At 45.6% G+C, this 19,642-nt stretch overlaps 1 protein-coding gene across 4 annotated transcripts in view; it reads left to right on the top strand.

Moving 5' to 3' along the window:
- The window catches only part of klc3 (kinesin light chain 3), a 150,494-nt gene that overhangs the window by 52,415 nt on the left and 78,437 nt on the right, over nucleotides 1-19,642 (top strand). For all 4 annotated transcript variants that reach the window (XM_073033317.1, XM_073033326.1, XM_073033335.1 and 1 more), the window contains 5 exons: nucleotides 1,754-1,981; nucleotides 4,455-4,527; nucleotides 12,540-12,765; nucleotides 17,530-17,617; nucleotides 19,034-19,135. In XM_073033317.1, coding sequence (XP_072889418.1) covers nucleotides 1,754-1,981; nucleotides 4,455-4,527; nucleotides 12,540-12,765; nucleotides 17,530-17,617; nucleotides 19,034-19,135 — 717 coding nt within the window. The remainder of the gene's footprint in view (nucleotides 1-1,753; nucleotides 1,982-4,454; nucleotides 4,528-12,539; nucleotides 12,766-17,529; nucleotides 17,618-19,033; nucleotides 19,136-19,642) is intronic.

The following is a 19,642-nucleotide window of genomic DNA, read 5'->3' as shown; positions in this document are numbered from 1 at the left end:
TTATTGGGTCCGTAGACTTTAACTGAATTATGTTGACAAAACTGCTCTATAGCAAACTAAAACTATGGAAGGTCAATTTATGTAATGGAATTTTACTGATCCTGACTCATGGAATAAAAGCCATTAACCTGTATCTTAAGAAATTTTAGCCATTAAAATGTTTACTTTTCATAAAAGGTTTGGATAAGAGATGAATGAACTAGATCATGTTTAAACTAGCCCACTGCCTTGACTTGTATCAAGGCTACACTTAACTGTGGAGACATGTTTGCCATGGCTTCTCTACACAGTGGAACAAGCCATGACTGGAGGAGGATCTCAAGATACTCAAAAATGTAAATAAATTTAAATAAATTTAAAAAATTATAGAAGGAGACATTGTCTGAAAATTTCCTAGATTTTGTGTCAGTTTTAACACCGCTAGTCCCACTGCCAGGGGAAGGTGAAAGCTTGTCTATTTTGTTGCTTGTTCATTTAGAACAGCTCTTTATTGCCACAGATTCAATGAAGTCATACAGCACAGAAACAGGCCCTTCATCCCATCGAGACCATCGTTTACACTAATCCTTCATTATTCCCAATATTTATTCTCCCCACAATCTCATCAATATTCTACTAGTAGTACGATCACTCAAATTGAGTATGATGTTCTCCTAAGGGGTTGTCTATTGGTGGGCCCTCATGTGGCTGTAGAGACCGATGGGGAATCCACATATTCTGGTGCAACATGGACACAATTAGCTGTAGTTAGTGATTTGGTTGTTCATTTGCTTCTTTCGCAGCCCACTTGTTCTGTACAGCACAGGGAGGTTGCTCTCATGTAGTGCAGCTCTCTATTGAACAGATATCCTCCATCTAATCTATTGAGTGCAATGTCTTCCCAGTTTTTGGATGTAATGTTGAATTTCTTCAGGCAGATGTTACCTTTGAAGTGTTTTCTTTGCCTATCAGGGGCTCACTGACCTTCCTTCAACTGGGAGTAAAGGGTCTGATTGGGGAGATGCGGGCTAGGCATCTGGTAAACATGACTCATCTATCCATCAAAGTTTGTGTTACTTTATCAGTATACTACCACTCTTTGACACCTTAGTGGTGATTTGGCCCTACTGGCCAATTAACTTAATTACTTACTCATCCTTGATCTATAGGAGGAATCTGGAGCACTCAGAGGAAACCATTGCAGTCACATATTAACTGCACACAGACAGCACCAGAGGTTAGCATTGAATCCAGATCTCTGGCATTTTGAGGCAGTGACTCTACTGCTGTACCACTGTGTCAAATTATACTTCTGCTAATTTATCTCTTAACAGGAATTAATTAAAAACATAGTGAACACACACACTCACCTGTACTTTATTTAATCAAGGCCAGATTCCTCATTTAAATAGAGAGTGTTGCTCTGTTTTAAGGTATTGCTTGTTCACACCAGAGGGGCCAGATACAAAGTGCATCCAGGTCTTCAGTTCAGCATAACAAAGAAGATAGTCAGATATACTCCTGCACAAGCAAAAAAAGTCAGGGTTGAGCAAATTTATAAGGATATGGCCAGAACTACAACAAAGTCAATTCCTGGAGAGAATTGGAGGCCTTCAGATAGCATTTTTTTTTAGAGTTAAAGCACAAAATGTTGCACATGCTACTTATCTGAAATAAAAACAGCAACTCTAACATTTCTCCCCCTGCTGATGCGGCCCAGTCTGCTGAGTATTGCAGCATTTTCTGTTTACTTTTGGGGGAATGTGTATTTCAGGTGGTGACAGCTCTGTCTAACCACCTCAGTATGGTGGAGGCCGAGAAGCAGAAGCTGAGGGCACAGGTACGCCGCCTGTGCCAGGAGAACCAGTGGCTGCGGGATGAGTTAGCCGGCACCCAGCAGAAGCTGCAGAAGAGCGAGCAGACAGTGGCGCAGCTGGAGGAGGAAAAGAAGCACCTGGAGTTCATGAACCAAATAAAGAAATATGATGACGAGGAAGCAGCGGTATGTCAGAATTTTATTTTTGTTTTAAAGTCGTCACTTTTTATTGTCATTTTGACCATAACTGCTGGTACAGTACATAGTAAAAACGAGACAACATTTTTCAGGACCATGGTGCTACATGAAACAGTACAAAAAACTACACTGAACTACGTAAAAACAACACAGAAAAAAGCTAAACTAGACTACAGACCTACCCAGGACTCCATAAAATGCACAAAACAGTGCAGGCATTACAATAAATAATAAATAGGGCAGTAGGGTGTCAGTTCAGGCTCTGGGTATTGAGGAGTCTGATGGCTTGGGGGAAGAAACTGTTACATTGTCTGGTCGTGAGAGCCCGAATGCTTTGGTGCCTTTTCCCAGATGGCAGGAGGGAGAAGAGTTTGTATGAAGGGTGCATGGGGTCCTTCATAATGCTGTTTGTGTGTACAGTGTGTAGTGTCAATGTCGGCAATGGCGGGAGGAGAGACCCCGATGATCTTCTCAGCTGACCTCACTATCACTGCAGGGTCTTGCGATCCGAGATGGTGCAATTTCCGAACCGGGCAGTGATGCAGCTGCTCAGGATGCTCTCAATACAACCCCTGTAGAATGTGATTAAGATTAGTGTTAGGAGATGGACTTTCCTCAGCCTTCGTAGAAAGTAGAGACGCTACTGGGCTTTCTTTACTATGGAGCTGGTGTTGAGGGACCAGGTGAGATTCTCCACCAGGTGAACACCAAGAAATTTGGTGCTCTTAACAATCTCTACTGAGGAGCCGTCGATGTTCAGTTTTGTTTTGTTGACATTCAAAGACAGGTTGTTGGCTCTGCACCAGTCCATTAGCCGCTGCACCTGCTCTCTGTAAGTTGACTCGTAGTTCTTGCTGATGAGACCCACCACGGTTGTGTCATCGGCGAACTTGATGATGTGGTTTGAGCTGTGTGTTGCAGCACAGTCGTGGGTCAGCAGAGTGAACAGCAGTGGACTGAGCACATAGCCCTGGAGGGCCCCCGTGCTCAGTGTGATGGTGTTGGAGATGCTGCCTCCGATCTGGACTGACTGAGGTCTCCCAGTCAGGAAGTCTAGTATCCAGTTGCAGAGGGAGGTGTTCAGGCCCAGTAGGCTCAGCTTTCCAATCAGTTTCTGAGGGATGATTTAAAGATATAGCATGGCAATAGGCCCTTCTGGTCCAATGAGCCTGTGGTGCCCACATAGCCTACAAACCTGGCAGTCTGGAATGTGGGAAGGAACTGGGGCATCCAGAGGAAACTCGTGTTGTCACAGGGAGAATAGGGAGAGCGCGACAGGAATTAAGCCAGGTCATTTGCTCTGTAAAGCAGTACCTTTGTATATTTAATATTTTAGTAACATTTGAGTAATATTGTAAATATATTATTTGATTAAGCATTCATTACAGATTATATCTAAATGAATTTTGATGGCATAGGTCATTATGCCACCATGTCATATGTGAGAGCTACATTGGAAAGATAGACACGCTCGATTGCACAACAGATAACTGGATTCTGAACAAATTGAGCAATACTTTGAAGCAAATAATATAGGCAATGAAAAGGCAAGTGCTAATGTTGCCAAGGGGTGAAAAAACATACAGTTTGCATAGACGTTTGACTGCTCCAACCAAACCAGCCGAATGAAGTTTGCTGATATCATGAACGTAATGCAGGAACATTTAGAAACCATTGTTGATTGCAAAACAATTTAGGCAAGTGGAATCAAAAGGAAGAGGAGTCCCCTCTAGCCCAATGAGCCCACACCACCCAATTATACCCATGTGACCAATTAATCTTTGGGTTGTGGGAAGAAGTGGAAGCACGCAGAGAAAACCCATGTAATCATGGGAGAATGTATAAACTCCTTACAGGCAGTGCTGGGAATTAAACCTGGGTTTGTAAGCACTATAATAGCATTATGCTGACCATTACGCCACTGAAGAAAATATATAGTACTTCGGGTACAAGGGCATTTGTTAATTAGCTCACTCAATGGGCCAGTTTACAGAAAATAGGTTGAACAGCCTATTTTCACATGCCAGTCAGTTAAGTAGTTTCTGGACTGTGTTGAATTAGGGTGTAGAATTGTTATTTTCTTGTAGTGTAACTTTCCTATGCTTGCTTGTGATCACTCAGTGAAATTTCCAGCAATTACAGTACGGTTGTTTCTATATTTTTCTCGAAACTTTGTAGTTTTCTGTAGCAGGTGTCACTACACTAAATTCCGGCTATTTTACAGGTTAATTGTTGTCACTGGAATTTTTGATCTCTAGTCTGAGTATGAATCAACCACAGCTGCTTTTTCCTTCATCTCTTTCTTGATAGTTTTCCGCTTTTGTAAAAACTTAATGAAACGACCGTAAGCAATAAGTTTTATACCTCATTCTAGACTTTGGATCACAAAAGTATCAGGATCCATCAACTATATTGTATATCTGATTTCATGACATTTCTTCCTAATTTGTTATTTTTTCAGGAAGACAAAGACAGTGCGTTGTCAAAGGGATCACTGGATGATCTTTTTCCAAATGAGGATGACCAGAGTCAGTGTATGTATTGTGTAAATGTTGAGTCAAACAACACTAACATTTTATTGAATTCATTCACAGGAATTAAGCATAATTTATTGCCCATTCCTCTTTCTCTGGAAAAGCAATGGTTTATTATTGCCACGTGCTGTAACACTGGAAAACTGTTTTTTTTTTAGTTTTATTCAGAGATACAGCACGTTGACTTCCAGTGCAATCAGCCTGTACCCAATTAAATCCATGAGACCAATGTTTTGCATGCTATCCATACCAATTATTTCATTACATTAGTATGTCAAGGAAGTGCAAGGGGAAAGCAGTAACAATGCAGAGAAAGTGCGGTGAAATTATACAGGGCCATGATGAGGCAGATTGAGATCAAAAGTTAATCTTTATCATGCAAGGGGTGTGTCCTAACAGCGGTGGTTGAGCCTGGTTGTGCATATTTTTAAGCTTTTGTAACCTCCACCCAATGGAAGGGGGGAGAAGATAGAATGACTGAGATGGTAAGGGTCTTTGTGGATGCTTTCCAAAGCTGGAGGAAGTGTAGAATGAGTTGAATCAAGATTCATTTATTATCAAAGAATGTATACTACAGCTAGCCACAAAGCAAGAAACACAAAGAACCCAATTGTAGGTGACCCTGGCATGTCTACGTCCCTAGATAATCCAAAATGAAAAGGCTCGGGGTGTGGGTGTCCCTGGCACGTCTCCATCCCTAGATAATCCAAAATGAATAGGCTCGGGGTGTGGGTGACCCTGGCACGTCTCCATCCCTAGATAATCCAAAATGAATAGGCTCGGGGTGTGGGTGACCCTGGCACGTCTCCATCCCTAGATAATCCAAAATGAATAGGCTCGGGGTGTGGGTGACCCTGGCACGTCTCCATCCCTAGATAATCCAAAATGAATAGGCTCGGGGTGTGGGTGACCCTGGCATGTCTATGTCCCTAGATAATCCAAAATGAATAGGCTCGGGGTGTGGGTGATCCTGGCATGTCTATGTCCCTAGATAATCCAAAATGAATAGGCTCAGGGTGTGGGTGACCCTGGCACGTCTCCGTCCCTAGATAATCCAAAATGAATAGGCTCGGGGTGTGGGTGATCTTGGCATGTCTATGTCCCTAGATAATCCAAAATGAATAGGCTCGGGGTGTGGGTGACCCTGGCACGTCTCCATCCCTAGATAATCCAAAATGAATAGGCTCGGGGTGTGGGTGACCCTGGCACGTCTCCATCCCTAGATAATCCAAAATGAATAGGCTCGGGGTGTGGGTGACCCTGGCATGTCTATGTCCCTAGATAATCCAAAATGAATAGGCTCGGGGTGTGGGTGACCCTGGCACGTCTCCATCCCTAGATAATCCAAAATGAATAGGCTCGGGGTGTGGGTGACCCTGGCACGTCTCCATCCCTAGATAATCCAAAATGAATAGGCTCGGGGTGTGGGTGACCCTGGCACGTCTCCATCCCTAGATAATCCAAAATGAATAGGCTCGGGGTGTGGGTGATCCTGGCATGTCTATGTCCCTAGATAATCCAAAATGAATAGGCTCGGGGTGTGGGTGATCCTGGCACGTCTCCATCCCTAGATAATCCAAAATGAATAGGCTCGGGGTGTGGGTGACCCTGGCACGTCTCCATCCCTAGATAATCCAAAATGAATAGGCTCGGGGTGTGGGTGATCCTGGCATGTCTATGTCCCTAGATAATCCAAAATGAATAGGCTCGGGGTGTGGGTAATCCTGGCATGTCTATGTCCCTAGATAATCCAAAATGAATAGGCTCGGGGTGTGGGTGACCCTGGCATGTCTATGTCCCTAGATAATCCAAAATGAATCAGCTCGGGGTGTGGGTGACCCTGGCACGTCTCCATCCCTAGATAATCCAAAATGAATCGGCTCGGGGTGTGGGTGACCCTGGCACGTCTCCATCCCTAGATAATCCAAAATGAATCGGCTCGGGGTGTGGGTGACCCGGGCACGTCTCCATCCCTAGATAATCCAAAATGAATAGGCTCGGGGTGTGGGTGACCCTGGCACGTCTCCATCCCTAGATAATCCAAAATGAATAGGCTCGGGGTGTGGGTGACCCTGGCACGTCTCCATCCCTAGATAATCCAAAATGAATAGGCTCGGGGTGTGGGTGACCCTGGCATGTCTCCATCCCTAGATAATCCAAAATGAATAGGCTCGGGGTGTGGGTGACCCTGGCACGTCTCCATCCCTAGATAATCCAAAATGAATCAGCTCGGGGTGTGGGTGACCTTGGCACGTCTCCATCCCTAGATAATCCAAAATGAATAGGCTCGGGGTGTGGGTGACCCTGGCACGTCTATGTCCCTAGATAATCCAAAATGAATAGGCTCAGGGTGTGGGTGACCCTGGCACATCTCCATCCCTAGATAATCCAAAATGAATAGGCTCGGGGTGTGGGTGACCCTGGCACGTCTCCATCCCTAGATAATCCAAAATGAATAGGCTCGGGGTGTGGGTGACCCTGGCACGTCTCCATCCCTGGATAATCCAAAATGAATAGGCTCGGGGTGTGGGTGATCCTGGCATGTCTCCATCCCTAGATAATCCAAAATGAATAGGCTCAAGGTGTGGGTGACCCTGGCACGTCTCCATCCCTAGATAATCCAAAATGAATAGGCTCGGGGTGTGGGTGACTCTGGCACGTCTCCATCCCTAGATAATCCAAAATGAATAGGCTCGGGGTGTGGGTGACCCTGGCACGTCTCCATCCCTGGATAATCCAAAATGAATAGGCTCGGGGTGTGGGTGACCCTGGCATGTCTATGTCCCTAGATAATCCAAAATAAATAGGCTCGGGGTGTGGGTGATCCTGGCACGTCTCCATCCCTAGATAATCCAAAATGAATAGGCTCGGGGTGTGGGTGACCCTGGCACGTCTATGTCCCTAGATAATCCAAAATGAATAGGCTCGGGGTGTGGGTGACCCTGGCTTGTCTCCGTCCCTAGATAATCCAAAATGAATAGGCTCGGGGTGTGGGTGACCCTGGCTTGTCTATGTCCCTAGATAATCCAAAATGAATAGGCTCGGGGTGTGGGTGACCCTGGCACGTCTCCATCCCTAGATAATCCAAAATGAATAGGCTCGGGGTGTGGGTGACCCTGGCACGTCTCCATCCCTAGATAATCCAAAATGAATAGGCTCGGGGTGTGGGTGACCCTGGCATGTATCCGTCCCTAGATAATCCAAAATGAATAGGCTCGGGGTGTGGGTGACTCTGGCATGTCTATGTCCCTAGATAATACAAAATGAATAGGCTCGGGGTGTGGGTGACCCTGGCACGTCTCCATCCCTAGATAATCCAAAATGAATAGGCTCGGGGTGTGGGTGACTCTGGCATGTCTATGTCCCTAGATAATCCAAAATGAATAGGCTCGGGGTGTGGGTGACCCTGGCATGTCTATGTCCCTAGATAATCCAAAATGAATAGGCTCGGGGTGTGGGTGACCCTGGCACGTCTCCATCCCTAGATAATCCAAAATGAATAGGCTCGGGGTGTGGGTGACCCTGGCATGTCTATGTCCCTAGATAATCCAAAATGAATAGGCTCGGGGTGTGGGTGACCCTGGCACGTCTCCATCCCTAGTTAATCCAAAATGAATAGGCTCGGGGTGTGGGTGACCCTGGCATGTCTATGTCCCTAGATAATCCAAAATGAATAGGCTTGGGGTGTGGGTGACCCTGGCATGTCTCCATCCCTAGATAATCCAAAATGAATAGGCTCGGGGTGTGGGTGACCCTGGCACGTCTCCATCCCTAGATAATCCAAAATGAATAGGCTCGGGGTGTGGGTGACCCTGGCACGTCTCCATCCCTAGATAATCCAAAATGAATCGGCTCGGGGTGTGGGTGACCCTGGCATGTCTATGTCCCTAGATAATCCAAAATGAATAGGCTCGGGGTGTGGGTGACCCTGGCATGTCTCCATCCCTAGATAATCCAAAATGAATAGGCTCGGGGTGTGGGTGATCCTGGCACGTCTCCATCCCTAGATAATCCAAAATGAATAGGCTCGGGGTGTGGGTGACCCTGGCATGTCTATGTCCCTAGATAATCCAAAATGAATAGGCTCAGGGTGTGGGTGATCCTGGCATGTCTATGTCCCTAGATAATCCAAAATGAATAGGCTCAGGGTGTGGGTGACCCTGGCATGTCTCCATCCCTAGATAATCCAAAATGAATAGGCTTGGGGTGTGGGTGACCCTGGCATGTCTCCATCCCTAGATAATCCAAAATGAATAGGCTCAGGGTGTGGGTGATCCTGGCACGTCTCCATCCCTAGATAATCCAAAATGAATAGGCTCGGGGTGTGGGTGACCCTGGCACATCTCCCTCCCTAGATAATCCAAAATGAATAGGCTCGGGGTGTGGGTGACCCTGGCACGTCTCTGTCCCTAGATAATCCAAAATGAATAGGCTCGGGGTGTGGGTGATCCTGGCACGTCTCCATCCCTAGATAATCCAAAATGAATAGGCTCGGGGTGTGGGTGATCCTGGCATGTCTATGTCCCTAGATAATCCAAAATGAATAGGCTCGGGGTGTGGGTGACCCTGGCACGTCTCCATCCCTAGATAATCCAAAATGAATAGGCTCGGGGTGTGGGTGACCCTGGCATGTCTATGTCCCTAGATAATCCAAAATGAATAGGCTCGGGGTGTGGGTGACCCTGGCACGTCTCCATCCCTAGATAATCCAAAATGAATAGGCTCGGGGTGTGGGTGACCCTGGCATGTCTATGTCCCTAGATAATCCAAAATGAATAGGCTCGGGGTGTGGGTGACCCTGGCACGTCTCCATCCCTAGATAATCCAAAATGAATAGGCTCGGGGTGTGGGTGACCCTGGCACGTCTCCGTCCCTAGATAATCCAAAATGAATAGGCTCGGGGTGTGGGTGACCCTGGCATGTCTATGTCCCTAGATAATCCAAAATGAATAGGCTCGGTGTGTGGGTGACCCTGGCACGTCTCCGTCCCTAGATAATCTAAAATGAATAGGCTCGGGGTGTGGGTGACCCTGGCACGTCTCCATCCCTAGATAATCCAAAATGAATAGGCTCGGGGTGTGGGTGACCCTGGCACGTCTCCATCCCTAGATAATCCAAAATGAATAGGTTCGGGGTGTGGGTGACCCTGGCATGTCTCCATCCCTAGATAATCCAAAATGAATAGGCTCGGGGTGTGGGTGACCCTGGCACGTCTCCATCCCTAGATAATCCAAAATGAATAGGCTCGGGGTGTGGGTGACCCTGGCACGTCTCCGTCCCTAGATAATCCAAAATGAATAGGTTCGGGGTGTGGGTGACCCTGGCATGTCTATGTCCCTAGATAATCCAAAATGAATAGGCTCGGGGTGTGGGTGACCCTGGCATGTCTATGTCCCTAGATAATCCAAAATGAATAGGCTCGGGGTGTGGGTGACTCTGGCATGTCTATGTCCCTAGATAATCCAAAATGAATAGGCTCGGGGTGTGGGTGACCCTGGCACGTCTCCGTCCCTAGATAATCCAAAATGAATAGGCTCGGGGTGTGGGTGACCCTGGCATGTCTATGTCCCTAGATAATCCAAAATGAATAGGCTCGGGGTGTGGGTGACCCTGGCATGTCTATGTCCCTAGATAATCCAAAATGAATAGGCTCGGGGTGTGGGTGACCCTGGCATGTCTATGTCCCTAGATAATCCAAAATGAATAGGCTCGAGGTGTGGGTAACCCTGACATGTCTATGTCCCTAGATAATCCAAAATGAATAGGCTCGGGGTGTGGGTGACCCTGGCACGTCTCCATCCCTAGATAATCCAAAATGAATCGGCTCGGGATGTGGGTGACCCTGGCACGTCTCCATCCCTAGATAATCCAAAATGAATAGGCTCGGGGTGTGGGTGACCCTGGCACGTCTCCATCCCTAGATAATCCAAAATGAATCGGCTCGGGGTGTGGGTGACCCGGGCACGTCTCCATCCCTAGATAATCCAAAATGAATAGGCTCGGGGTGTGGGTGACCCTGGCACGTCTCCATCCCTAGATAATCCAAGATGAATACGCTCGGGGTGTGGGTGACCCTGGCATGTCTATGTCCCTAGATAATCCAAAATGAATAGGCTCGGGGTGTGGGTGACTCTGGCACGTCTCCGTCCCTAGATAATCCAAAATGAATAGGCTCGGGGTGTGGGTGACCCTGGCACGTCTCCGTCCCTAGATAATCCAAAATGAATAGGCTCGGGGTGTGGGTGACTCTGGCACGTCTCCGTCCCTAGATAATCCAAAATGAATAGGCTCGGGGTGTGGGTGACTCTGGCACGTCTCCGTCCCTAGATAATCCAAAATGAATAGGCTCGGGGTGTGGGTGACTCTGGCACGTCTCCGTCCCTAGATAATCCAAAATGAATAGGCTCGGGGTGTGGGTGACCCTGGCACGTCTCCATCCCTAGATAATCTAAGATGAATACGCTCGGGGTGTGGGTGACCCTGGCTTGTCTATGTCCCTAGATAATCCAAAATGAATAGGCTCGGGGTGTGGGTGACCCTGGCACGTCTCCATCCCTAGATAATCCAAGATGAATAGGCTCGGGGTGTGGGTGACCCTGGCACGTCTCCATCCCTAGATAATCCAAGATGAATACGCTCGGGGTGTGGGTGACCCTGGCATGTATATGTCCCTAGATAATCCAAAATGAATAGGCTCGGGGTGTGGGTGACCCTGGCACGTCTCCATCCCTAGATAATCCAAAATGAATAGGCTCGGGGTGTGGGTGTCCCTGGCACGTCTCCATCCCTAGATAATCCAAAATGAATAGGCTCGGGGTGTGGGTGACCCTGGCTCGTCTACATCCCTAGATAATCCAAAATGAATAGGCTCGGGGTGTGGGTGACCCTGGCACGTCTCCGTCCCTAGATAATCCAAAATGAATAGGCTCGGGGTGTGGGTGACCCTGGCATGTCTATGTCCCTAGATAATCCAAAATGAATAGGCTCGGGGTGTGGGTGACCCTGGCATGTCTATGTCCCTAGATAATCCAAAATGAATAGGCTCGGGGTGTGGGTGACCCTGGCACGTCTCCATCCCTAGATAATCCAAAATGAATAGGCTCGGGGTGTGGGTGACCCTGGCATGTCTATGTCCCTAGATAATCCAAAATGAATAGGCTCGGGGTGTGGGTGACCCTGGCACGTCTCCATCCCTAGATAATCCAAAATGAATAGGCTCGGGGTGTGGGTGACCCTGGCATGTCGATGTCCCTAGATAATCCAAAATGAATAGGCTCGGGGTGTGGGTGACCCTGGCACGTCTCCATCCCTAGATAATCCAAAATGAATAGGCTCGGGGTGTGGGTGACCCTGGCACGTCTCCATCCCTAGATAATCCAAAATGAATAGGCTCGGGGTGTGGGTGACCCTGGCATGTCTCCATTCCTAGATAATCGAAAATGAATAGGCTCGGGGTGTGGGTGATCCTGGCACATCTCCATCCCTAGATAATCCAAAATGAATAGGCTCGGGGTGTGGGTGACCCTGGCACGTCTCCATCCCTAGATAATCCAAAATGAATAGGCTCGGGGTGTGGGTGACCCTGGCTTGTCTACATCCCTAGATAATCCGAAACGAATAGTTTTGGGGCTGTGGGTGATCCTGAAGTGCCTACATCCCTAGATAATTCAAAACAGAAAGTGGTACTGCGATATCCTTGTACAACTTGCTTAAAGTTGGAGGAGCAACACCTCATATTCTGTCTGGGTAGCACCTCATATTCTGGATTCATCCCCCTTCGTTTCTAGTCCTGATGAAGCACAAAATGTCTTGTGTTTATTCCTCTCCATAGATGCTGCTTGACTTGCTGAGTTCACTCAGCATTTTGTTTGTGGTGCAGAAATAGGACCTAAAGTAAAAGAGGGGGAATGAAGGTGGGTAGGGCTGGGTTATGGGAGGTATACTGAGCTGCAGAGAAGCCATTAGGTAGTTGTGGAAGTCATTGATTTGTGGTCATGTCCTGGGTTTTGCAGTGCACCAGTCACACAGCAGTGCGGCTGCAGCAGCGCAGCAAGGTGGATACGAGATCCCAGCACGGCTGCGAACGCTCCACAATCTGGTCATACAGTATGCTTCACAGGGCCGTTATGAAGTGGCTGTCCCACTTTGTAAGCAAGCCCTGGAAGACCTAGAGAAAACATCAGGCCATAACCACCCCGATGTGGCCACTATGCTAAATATCCTGGCCCTAGTATACAGGTAAGATGCATTCTTTTAGTAAATGACTCTGCCATCAGTTTTAACAACAAATAAGCTTAATATTGTAAGTACAAGAGATTCTGTAGATGCTGGATATGGGCCTCTGTCCAAAACATCAACTCCTTATACCTTTCTACCTGACCTGTTGAGCTCCTCCAGCATTTTATGTGTGTTGTACTTAATAATGGCACAATGAAGAATCTTGGAATTATATCAAGCTTAGACCAGTTGCTTATAGGACAGGGCATGACTTTAAGGTGATTAGAGAAAAGTATAGGAGAATGTCAGATGTAAGTTTTATTTGCACAGAGAGTGGTGGGTGTGTGGAATACATTACTGGGGTAAGAGCAGAGGCAGATACCTTAGGGGCATTTAAGAGCCTTTTAGGTAGGCATATGTGAAAAGAAAAATGGATGGCTATGTGGGAGGAAAGGGTTAGATAATTCTTGGATTAGGTCCAAAGGTCCATAAGACATAGGAGCAGAATTAGGCCATTCAGCCCATTTAGTCTGCTCCACCATTCCATCATGGCTGACCCTGGATCCCAGTCAACCCCATACACCTGCCTTCTCACCATATCCTTTGATGCCCTGACAGATCAGGAAGCTGTTAACTTCCGCTTTGAATATACCTACAGACTTGGCCTCCGCTGCAGTCTATGGCAGAGCATTCCACAGATTCACTCCTCTCTGGCTAAAAGAATTCTTCCTTACCTCTGTTCAATAAGGTCACCCCCTAGTGGCTGTGTCCACTAGTTCTGGATAACCCCACTTTAGGAAACATTTTCTCCACATCCACCTTATCTAGTCCTTTCAACATTTGGTAGGCTTCACTGATTCCCCCCCCCCCCCCCCCACCCAACATTCTTCTAAATTCCAGTGAGTACAGGCCCAAAGCTGCCAAATGCTTATGATATGTTAACCCCTTCATTCCCAAATTCATCCTCCAGAACCTGCTCTGGACTCTCTCCAATGATACACATGCTTTCTGAGATTTCGGGCCCAAAACTGTTGACAATACTCCAGGTGCGCCCTGACCAGTGTCTTATAAATCCTCAACATTATCTCCTTGTTTTTATATTCTATTCCCCTTGAAATAAACGCCAACATTGCATTTGCCTTCTTTACCACAGACTCAACCTGTAAATTAACCTTCTGGGAGTCTTGCACGAGGACACCTAAGTCCCTTTGCCCCTCTGATGTTTGAATTTTTTTCCCCACTTAGATAATAGTGTGAACTATTATTCTTTTTACCAAAATGCATTATCACATGTTTCCCAACACGGTATTCAATCTACCACATTTTTGCCCATTCTTCCCATTAGTCTAGGTCCTGCTGCAATCACATTGCTTCCTCAGCACTACCTATCCCTCCACCTATCCTCGTATCATCCACAAAGTCATCAATTCCATTATCTAAATCAGTGACTAACAATGTAAGAAGTGCTGATGCCTGAGTAATACTACTCATCACTGACAGCCAACCAGAAAAGGCCCCCTTTTTTTTCCCACTTGCTGCCTCCTGCCTGTCAGCCGTTCATCTATTCATGCCAGTATCTTTCCTGTTACAGCACAGGACTTTATCTTATAAGCAGCATAACGAGTGGTACCTTATCAAATGCCTTCTGAAAATTAAAGTAAATGACATCCACGGCCTCTCCTTTGTCCATCTTGCTCATCACTTCCCAAAGAACTCTTAACAGATTTGTCAGGCAAGATTTCCCTTTACAGAAACCATGATTTTATTGTTAGTCTCCAAGTACCCAGAAACCTCATCCTTAATAATAGAATTCAACATTTTTGCAACTACTGAAGTTAGGTTAACTGGCCTATAATTTCCTTTCTTTTGCCTTCCTACCTTCTTAAAGAGTGGAGTGACATTTGCAATCATCCAGTTCTCCAGGACCATGCCAGAACCAAGTGATTCTTGAAAGATCATGACAATGCATCTATTATCTCTTCAGAAACTTCCCTCAGGATTCTGAGATGTAATCCATCTGGTTCAGGTGGCTTACCCACCTTAAGACCTTTGAGTTTGCCTACCATTTATTCCTTTGTAATAGCAATGGTGCTCACTCCTGCTCCCTGACACTCATGAACCTCTGGCACACTGCTAGTGTCTTCCACAGTGAAGACAGATGGAAAGTACCCATCAAGTTCATCTCCCATTTCTTTGTCCCCCATTACTACCTCACCAGCGTTATTTTCCAGTGGTCCAATATTGACTCTCACCTCCCTTTTACTCTTATTATAACTGAAAAACTTTTAGTATCCTGCTTTATATTACTGGCTAGTTTTCCTTCATATTTCATCTTTTCCCTTCTTAAAGTTTTTTTGTAGTTGCCGTTTTTTTGGATTTTAAAAGCTTCCCAATCATCCAACTTCCCACTCACTTTTACTAGATTATATGTCCTTTCCTTGGCTTTTATGCAGTCCTTAACATCCCTTGACAGCCACGGTTGCCTACCCCTGCCATTTGAGAGCTTCTTTCTCTGTGGGACATATCTATCCTGCACCTTGTGAACTTCACCCAAAAACTTCTGCCATCTCCCCCACCAGTATCCTTCTCCAATCCACCTGGGTAACTCCTCTCTCATGCCTTTGTAATTCCCTTTATTCCATTGAAAAGGAATACTGTTACATGTGACTTGTGCTTCTCCCTCTCAAATTTTAATCATATTATAATCACTGCCTCATAAGAGTTCCTTTATGTTAAGCTCCCTGATAAGATGGGCACAACATTGTGGGCTGAAACACCTGTACTGTGCTGTAATGTTCTATGAAATGTATGCCTAGTTCATGTATGTTAACCTCAACTGATCTCTTTAAAATTGCTGAGACTACAAGTCATAGTTTAACTCAGCTAAAAGTTAATGAATCAGCTAGGTCTCTGGGGTCTTGTCGCTTTCCATCTGTATTAAGATCAATTAATTTTTAAAACATTCCCATTTGTAGAGTGCTTCTGGGAGTATCTCGTTACTTGAGAAAATAATTTGCTCTTTATATAAAGAACTTCCTAAATCTGTTGTAAGTCTACCTTGTGAAAACATACAGTGATAACAGTGCTCTACTTTAATAGTTTAATCTACACCAATATGAATTCATCTTTCTGCCCAATGCACACCTGTGCACCATATTTACAAATGTTCCCTTTCTAGCTGTCTGGGTGACTGAATAAATGAATGTCAGTAATGAAACTGGAGTTGGATTTTCACATTCTCCAAACTGTTAAGTTTTCTGCTGCTGTTATAGAGAGCAGTTGTGCTGTGAGTGGAGTGACAAGAAGTGAATGAACAGTAGAGTCATTGCAAAATGGTGCAGCAAACAATCTACTGAGGAACTTAGTGTGTTATTAGACCATAAAACATCAGAGCAAGATTAGGCAATTTAACCCTCTGCCATTCGATCATAGCTGATCTTTCTTTTCAACCCCATTCTCCTGCCTTTTCCCTGTAACCTTTGACACTTCTACACATCACAAACCTATCAACCTCTACTTTAAATATGCCTGGTGACTTGGCCTCCACAGGCATCTGTGGTAGACTTATCACCCTCTGGGTTGAGCAGCATCTGTGGATGGTGGAGGGTCGTGGAAGGAATTGTCAAAATTTCATATTATTTGTTGGTCCAAGTTCTAGGATCTGCAGTTTATTTTGTTCCCGGATGACTGTAAGATTTTGTTCTGCACAAGTTGGCTGCTGGAATTTCTAAATTCCAAATATGGCCATGCTGCTACAACTGTCTGAAAGCAAGTGTCATCACTCAGCCATACAGCTGCAGCGCATCTTGCATCTTTGCAACATAGGAAGTGTCCCAAGGGACTTCACTGAAGGATCACAAAGCAAAATTTGGTATTAAGCCATATTAGTACAAGTAGCAGTGAACTCGGCCATTGAAATCGGCTTTGGTAAGTGTTGTAAAAAATGTTAGAGATATTTTGGGAGTGAGAATTCCAGAGCTTAGAGTTTAGGCAGTTAGGAACATAACCTGCTGCCAATGGCAGAAATGCACATTGTGCAAGAGGTCAAAAGGAAAAGAGTATTGAGATTTCAGAAGGAGAGTTATACGGTTGGCAGAGTTACAGAAAGAGGGGAAAGGATTTACATTGGTCAAGGTTTCCACTTTAACCACTGTCCAGTGAGCACTGCTACAACGACACATGTCGGGTAAAAGCAGGGTGAGCCTCGATCCACACTCCCAACATTAGTGAGATCAAATGCACTTGTGCGAGGCTTAGGAGAGTGACAGCTGTCCTGTCAAAAAGGGAGTAAAACAACACCATGGCGAGGGTCCAGATCTCCTTGTCAGCTGGTATTATAGAGCTCTTTTAATACTCAGTGGATTATTAAGAAAGCCATATGTTGCGCCTAAAACAATCAACCCATTATATGTCTATCGTTCTTCACTCTTTGGTGTTGTTAATGCAAATAATTTTGGAAGGAATCATCACCTCCCTTCCAAATCCCAACAGGGTGTTTTAGCTGGTGAACAATACTTTGCTGTGAATCTCTGACACGTCCTTCCTGCCGCAGCCTCTCTTAAGTATTTTTGCGGCTGTCAGTTGCTGCAGCATCCAGTTGCTTCAACGTGCACTTGGAAGCATTCCTCATGCAGGGTTTGAACCCACAGTGTCAACTTCTCCTTTTCCCCCAACAGGTGCTGTCTAATCCTTTGAGCTCCTCCAGCATGTTGTTTCTAGCTCCAGATAATGGTGTCTGTGTTCTCTTGTGTCTTCTATTAACAATTATTTGTCTGATTTTTACAGGGATCAGAACAAATACAAAGAAGCGGCCAATCTTTTAAATGATGCCCTGACAATTCGGGAGAAAACCCTCGGCCAAGATCATCCAGCAGTTAGTTTAATTTCTTTATGTATAACCGTAGTTAGACTGGGTTATTATGGCTGCTCTAGAATGAAAGTACCTGGGACAGGTGGGCAAATGTTAGTCAAAACCAGAACTTCTAACATGGCAAAATATCACAAGAGACTTCTCCCTCATTAACGGCACCAAGCCACAAGTGAAGGGAACTTGTCAAAAGCACAATGTAAAGCACATGAAGAGATGGTGAGGTTTAGGGTAACACATCCTTTTTTAAAAAAGATTTGGTTAGCTTTATTTGTCACATGTACATTGAAACATATAGTGAAATGTGTTATTTGCTTCAACAACCAACGTAGTCCAAGATGTGCTAGCTTCATCTGCAACTTACCAGCTTAAACTCCCCTTCTCCACCTTCTTATTTTGGATTCTTTCCCCACTTCCTTTCCAGTCCTGATGGAAGTTCTCAGCTCGAAACATCCCCTCCTGTGTTAACCATTATTACGTCTGACTTGATTAGCATTATTTGTCACATGTACATTGAAACATGAAGTGAAATACATTGTTTGCGTCAAAACAAATCAGCAAGGATTGTGCCAGGCACCTCGGAAAAGTCAACAAAACATGCCCACAACTCACTAACCCTAACTGTACGTCTTTGGAGTCTGGGAGGAAACTGGAGCATCTGGAGGAAACCCACACAGTTACATACGAACTCCTTGCGGACAGCAGTGGGAATTTCACTTTGATCTTCCATCTGGCATAGTTATAGCATTACACCAGTGGCTACATTACCGTGCCACAGTCCCAGTTTTATGTTCTAGGCATTTGAAGAGATGGCTACTAAAGATGGAGCAATTAAAATCCATGACACTCAGCAGACCATTGCAAACAAGTCCATGGTAGTGCCTGATTGTAGAACTGTCAGGAAAGGCAATTAATGGACTTGAAAGCTGGAGGAATTCAGCAATGCAGGCAGCGTGTATGGATGGGAATCAACAGTCAATGTCCCAGGCCAAGACCCTTCATCAGGACTGGAAAGGGAGGGGGAGGGGTACAAGCTGGCAAATGATAGGTAAGACCAGAGAGGGGGGAAATGAAGTGAGAAGCTGGGAGGTGATGGCTGGGAAAGGTAAAGGGCTAAAAAAGCAGGAATCTGACAGCAGAGAGAGGTGGACGATGGAAGGGGCAGGATGAGGAGAAGAGAAGGGGTAAGAAGGTGAATGGAAAAAGAGAGGCGGGAGGTGGAGAAATTACCAGAAGTTTGAGAAATAGATGTTCGGGTTGGAGGCTACTCAGACTATAAGGTATTGCTTCTCCAACCTGAGAGTTGCCTCATTGTGGCAATCAACAAGACCATGATGAAAGGCTATAGCAGAGTAAATGGAGTTGTGTGGGAAGACAAAAAGACACTCTAAACTCACCTGTCCTTTCACTCGTTCCGTGCAGGTGGCTGCCACTCTGAATAATCTTGCCGTACTCTTTGGCAAAAGAGGAAAATATAAAGAGGCAGAACCGCTGTGTAAGAGAGCTCTGGAAATCCGGGAAAAGGTGAGAAAATGAGAATCCTTACTAGTGTTAGTTTTTCATTGATCCTATTGTATTTCTCTGTTGTGAATGCTGCAAGAAAGTGAATCTCAAGGTAGTATTTGCTGAGATATACGTACTTTGATAATAAATTCCCATTATTATCCTAGGACAATGGGGATCCTAGGACAGGAGGGCATGACTTCAGGATTGAAGGACGCCCATTTAGAACTGAGATGTGTAAAATTACTTTAGTCAGAGGGTGGTAAATCTGTGGAATTTGTTGCCACGAGCGGCTGTGGAGGCCAAGTCATTGGGTGCATTTAAGGCAGATAGGTTCTTGATCAGCCAGGACATCAAAGGGTATGGGGTGAAGACAGGGGAGTGGGGATGACTGGAAGAATTGGATCAGCACGTGATTGAATGCTGGAGCAAACCCAATGGGCCAAATGGCCTACTTCTGCCCCTATATCTTACGGTCTTAAATTGCTTTGACTTTGACTTTATCACTGTAGATCTCTCTTTAAGGGC

Source organism: Hemitrygon akajei, chromosome 2, assembly GCF_048418815.1.
Source record: "Hemitrygon akajei chromosome 2, sHemAka1.3, whole genome shotgun sequence".
NCBI lineage: Eukaryota > Metazoa > Chordata > Chondrichthyes > Myliobatiformes > Dasyatidae > Hemitrygon > Hemitrygon akajei.
This window is presented reverse-complemented; position numbering and strand designations above follow the sequence as displayed.